Below are 6,000 nucleotides of genomic sequence, written 5' to 3'. Positions count from 1 at the left end.
AATATCATAGACATTCACATTTTAAGTCCTTGCTGTCCTGACTCTGAAGTACTCTCAGGTGAAGTGATAAACTTACTACACGTGGGAGAATTTTCAAACTCTATATAGGATACAATAACAATGATTAATGTTTAGGCAGCTTAGCAGCAGCAGAAGAAGAATTATTAACTCAATCTATATTTTACTTCCTTGCAGGAGGTTCCATACATTCTGGTGAAAATCACCATATCCAGACTTGAATTTCAGTAGGAACTACACACATATTCAGCTTCACATTTGCTTTGAGTGTTCTCACAATCTCCACTGTTATGCAAGACACTTGGATTCTCATAATAAGGATTTTGACATCCCTCTGCAAAAATGCTCAAAACATTTTAAACTTGTTTTGTTTTACAGGCAACCTGCATATTTTCCCGATGGAAAAACACAGATATAACACACAAAATAAGGACTCAATATTAATCAGCTGTTATATGGGATGGTCTTACATGTCCTTCTAGGTGATGAACACAAAACTCACCACATCTGTAGCTGACCTCTATTATCAGCCCTCCAGAACCCAAAATTCTTCTGTCTGACCCTCTGTATACATCATACTTCCAGAGGTGAATCTGGAAGCAAGCTACAAATAGGGGTTATTAAGTGTGCTTAAACTGTCTGTTTATTTCAAAGAAATAATACTCTTTATAGCTATAAATTTGATTGAAGTGCTATCACTCATGCAATCTCTCTGAACAGGAGAAAGTTAAAAATAGTCCAACTTCCAGTAATTTCTGTAACAGACTCATCTCACTAAAACTGATCAAGAACACTAGAATTTATGATTAATTTCATTATCCAGAATTGGCAATTGACTTAATTTGGAAACAGAATTTGTTTTAGAGTATTAACAGAAAATGGTATCTTACCACAACCAAAACTTTTGAGAAGTACAGTCAAAATACACATTTGCAGGAAAAGAGAATAATTCTTAGTTTCATTTCTTTGCTTTATCTGCAAGACAAATGACCTTGCAGGTTACAAGAAACAGATCTACACTAATGTAAGAGGATGTATTATCAATATGAACCATAAGCCTTAGGTTAAGAGGCTGAAAAATGTTACAGTTTGAATATTTCAAATTATTTTTGACAATTTTAGAAAGGGATGAATTTTTTCCTTTGCTTAGTCTCAGAAGCAGTGCTTTATTTCCCTATCCATACTCAGAACTGTATCAGTGCTGTCATAATAGGTTGAATTTCTACTTACTTACAGGAGAAAAGTTACCTTCCACACTTTATCAGCTACTTTAAACACTTCAACTTTACCCCTGCTATGCACACCAGCAATTACCAGGATTTTACAATAAACCACATAATCATTTCTACAAGGGAGTAATGCTTTTCAGAATGCTGGGCCACTCTTCAATTCAGAAATTTGTGTTGACAAAGTCAAGTAACAGCTGGAAACCCAAGAAACACAGTTTCTAAGGAGTAGAAGACATGTCAAAGAATCTGCAGAGTTACGTCTACACTGATTATTCAGAAGCAAAACATAAGCATTGAAAAGGTTCATTAGTTTTCAGCTTAGTTAGTCACATTATCTGAGCATGTGATTACCATTCTATGCAGCATGACTCGTACAAGTACATTGTACATAGCAGACTGCAATTTTCAGCGCAAAATCTCAAGTCCACACTGCAATCACTTTTCTGAAGTTCAAGCAGAAAATACAAAGATGTTGCAGATATATCTCTGCACCTTTACTGGGAAAGGTTTTTCACTTGTTTCTGACAATCAGGAGGAAATCTGCAGGACACTTAGTTTCAGCTAAGGAACAAAACAGACTATTACAGGCTTTCCTGGATTTATGACCTGTAACTCTGGATAAACTACCAATCACTGTAGTCCAAGCAGCAAATTGAGAACCAATCTGGCACATGTTATTGCTGAATTCTATTAAACATTCCTGGTGACCACAGTTTATTTGACATGTCAGTGAGATTTAAGGCTCTCTAGTTGCTAAATGTTCATGAACCTCCAACATGGTAGAAGCTGACTGGAAAAGTACAACAGCAATTGTAAGTCTGACAATAGCACTACACTTATTCAGAAGTTTTGAAAGCTCACACTATAGAGATGGAATTGAAATATCATTCATTTAAGCAAAACAGCGAAACAATTCTGATGCCTTTAAGAGACTTCATTCCAGAAAACTGAGATCTTTGAAGACTCAATTGAAGATGTTAGATTTTTGCTTACAGGGTAGAACACTATTGTAACATGACTGTAAAGTTCAAATTTGCTTCAAAACCTGCAGAAAACTGGACTATCATTTCACAGCTAACAGCTAAGTGAGAGAGAAGTGTTGCCACAGCATGGATAACTTTGTGGACAGAAAGTAATTAAGTGTTTTACTTGCAAGTATTTTATTTAAGACAGCACAAGGGACAACTAGGAAATAATATACTGGAAGTTCTGTTTCTTAAAAGTTCCTGCAAGTACTGATCAAAGCCAATTATTTTAAGTCAGGGCTATCTTATATTTCACTGCTAGTTTTCTTCACTGGGTGATAACGGATGTACAAATCCAGTTGGTGAGTTCACACAGTAAATTTCAAAACCATCTCCAGTTCATTTTAAAGGCACAGTACAGTTAAAAATGTCAAGTTTCCATCACATGAAGTGCTTAGAGATGAATTCTTGAGTGTATATTCATTACAATTACATTAGCGCATAAAAAATCTTTTAAAACCTTGTCAGTCAAATGGTTCATTGAACTCCTGAGAAATTTTAGTGAGGATGTGGCAGGTGAAGAATAATTCCAATTATGAATGCTGACAGTTATTTACTGCTTGTATGACAGAGGGTGACAGCAGATGTCTGAAACAACTTTTGAACTCTCCCATAGAAGCCTGCTTCTTGATAGCTGCAGCTTGCTGTGGTGGGTTGACCTTGGCTGGACATGAGGTGCCCACCCTGCCGCTCTATCACTCCCCTTCCCAGCAGGACAGGGGAGAGAGTAAGGTGGAAAAAGACAACTCGTGGGTTGGGATAAGACAGTTTATTTAAAGCAAAAAGTAAAGCAAAGCTTGCATGTGCAGAAGCAAAAGATAGCAGGGTTTACTCTCTACTTCCCATGAACAGCGCTGGTCGGCCACTCCTGAGAAGCAGGGCTTTGGTACGCGTGACGGTTTCTCAGCAGGCAGCCATCAGACAATGAATGCCCCCCTTCCTGCTCCTTGCCTCAGCTTTTATATCTGAGCCGACGTCATACGGTCTGGAATATCCCTTTGGTCAGTTTGTGTCAGCTGGCCTGCTTGGGTCCCCTCCCAGGATCTTGCCCTCAACTGAGGAAGGAATGTTACAGTGTTGGTGCTGTGCTCAGCAGTAGCCAAAACACTGGTCTGTTATCAACACCCTTCTAGCTGCCAATGCAAAGCACAGCACTGTGAGGGCTACTGCGGGGAAATGAACTCCAGCTCAGCCAGACCCAATACAGCTGCTTATTAATCTGATTAACACTTGGATTCAAAAAAGTGGTGAATCCAACCTACTGAATCCAATTAAAGAGACAGTCACCAATTCAAAGGCAGATCACTGTATTTCTGCATATAGACTGTTTCGACAGGAAACAGAACTGGATTGTGAAGAACCTGGAAATTAATGAAATCCAAGAAACAGGAGACACTTACAGCAACATATGCCTAGGCAATGACCGGGCGTCTTGACCTGTGACCCTCTAAGGCCGCGTACAACATGAAGCAGCTACACAGTACAAAACCAACACCTTCCTGCCAATCTTGTCCAGATGAGCAGCTATCTCCCAGTGAGAAGTCAAGGTAGAATGGATATAACTCTGCAAAACTGGGTGTTACAAACAAATCTGTACATGATACAGGCAAAGAAGGAAGTGATAATTACCACAGGTTAAAGCTGAAGATGAAAAATTAACAAAACCCACAAAGAAAGGAGGACATCTGAACAGCTACCTTTATTTAAATTAGCTCATGTAAGTTTTCCATCAGGGCATTCACAAATAAGTATGCTCCAACTTCCTGCTACCTTTTGGATGCAGCTTCCAGACAGCCAAAATCAGGTTCCACCTTTTGTTTGAGTTACTTGAACTTCTTTTAAATAATTCCCTGAAAGTTTCACCAATGGTCATGTTTAAATAGTATTCAGCTAATTCCAGTCAAAGGGAGCTCAGACTGACTAGTCAAATTCCAGTACCTACTGTCACTGTTTGAATACATTTGTGTCTTTTCAAATGTCTCATTGGCAGCAAATTGATTGATTGGTATTAGTTGAACAGACCTGACTGCATATTTGTAGCTCATGATAACCCACAGACATTCTTCCAGGTTGCCACCAACATTTATGCTATTGGAGTAGATGGCACAGAAGGCTTGTTCAAAGACTTCAGTTTTGTTTCTTCCTATAAAAGTCCAAACATAGTTCCCTGTGTTCATGCATTAACTAAGCAACTCACCTAAGACTTCCTCAAATACTGAAGTTAAATTAAAATTCAGAAGTTCCCGAGACCCTGCTGTTCTGAAATACTGCAGGAAGAGGCAGACTGTTCTTGAAATAACTTTAGTGTTTGCAAACATGCAAACAGGACATAATAATTCCCCCACATTTTAATAGCTATTTAACAATTAGTCTTGTAAAAAGACTACGTAAGTTACATTTCCATGGGCTTGCATGGACTATAGTGTCCCTCAGGCAGCACTAGAAGCTTAAAACCCTGTATTTGTAATCATTGTCTCTTTCTGAGTCTGTGAAAGGATATCTGAAGATTTTTTCCAGCCTTAGAAATATAGCTCAGTAACTATATAGCTAAAATAGGATTACTTTACAAAGACAACAGGAATGACAAAAATATTTATGAACTGTGTTTATATAAACATATTGGCTTGTAAACAAGTTGACAACATTTACATTAAATACTGAGAGAAAACTTCAAACTAGACAATTTGCATTAAAGAGAAAAATATGTTAAAAATTAATTGCATCTCAATTATTCCATTAGTTATGACTAAATCAGGCACCTGGCAGTTTCAGAGCTGAACTGTGCTAAAACAGTGCTGAATATTGTAATTTACACTAATGATTTCCTCTGATAGAGTAAAAGCCACCTCATAGTTACCCGAGGATCCTGATGGTAACTCAGTGGGGATAATAGTATGAAAATTACTTATTTTTCATGGACTGGGAACTCACCACCTAAGTGAATGTTTTTGGCATACTTTAGAGAACAGTCTCTTATTAGCTATAGTTTTGTATGGATATCCCAGAAATGCCAGCAAAACTAATGCAAAAGTCAAACCCTTCGGAAAGTATAAATCTCATCCAAATATTTCCAGCAATATTTGCACTGTTTTGCAGGATTTTAGCTAGTTTATTTATGAATAAAAAAGTCCTACATGTTGAGCGTGAAAGTATTTTAAGAAAACTTAAGTTAACAGAAAAGCATAATGAATTATGAAATAGTTACAACAGTTCATCAAATTATACATCAGAAATTTACATACATGTTTAATCATAAAACAATATTTTTATATATTATTCAAACTCAGCTTCAATATTCATTCTCATTTAACAGAGATACTCAAAAAGTGATATCCAGGTTTTTACCTCTTTAAGTGATTACAGTTATTTCTTCTATCTTTACAGGTGCAAGGATGCTTATTTGGATACAAATTCCACATGGGGATGACTTTCAACACAACTTTAAATTACACTTTTTTCATCTTGAAGGCAAAAGGATATCAATGGTAATAAACAGACAGTTCATCATCACTCATGTCTGAATCATCATCATCCACTTCACCTTCAATGACTGATTTCTTGCCTTTGCAGCATGAAACAATTAATCCAATTAAAAAGACCTGCAAATTTTAAGCAGTAAAAGTTCCTGTTAATTCAATTAAGGGGAACAGAAGGGCAATATACGTAAAACAAAGTAGCATGGTGGTGATGCAAATGATGCAATGACAACTACTGTAAATTATCCAACT

General features: G+C 37.0%; 1 protein-coding gene across 1 annotated transcript in view; it reads right to left on the bottom strand.

Annotated features, from left to right (window-relative positions):
• Positions 1 to 3,952: 3,952 nt before the first annotated feature.
• The window catches only part of LMBRD1 (LMBR1 domain containing 1), a 73,331-nt gene continuing 71,283 nt past the window's right edge, over positions 3,953 to 6,000 (bottom strand). The window contains exon 16 of the mRNA XM_064650219.1: positions 3,953 to 5,871. Within this exon, the coding sequence (XP_064506289.1) occupies positions 5,752 to 5,871 (120 nt within the window). The 3' untranslated portion in view covers positions 3,953 to 5,751. The remainder of the gene's footprint in view (positions 5,872 to 6,000) is intronic.

The sequence above is a fragment of the Pseudopipra pipra genome, chromosome 3 (genome assembly GCF_036250125.1).
Source record: "Pseudopipra pipra isolate bDixPip1 chromosome 3, bDixPip1.hap1, whole genome shotgun sequence".
NCBI classification, from domain to species: Eukaryota; Metazoa; Chordata; class Aves; order Passeriformes; family Pipridae; genus Pseudopipra; species Pseudopipra pipra.
The sequence above is the reverse complement of the archived record's forward strand: the minus strand, read 5'-3'. Positions and strand labels throughout refer to the sequence as shown.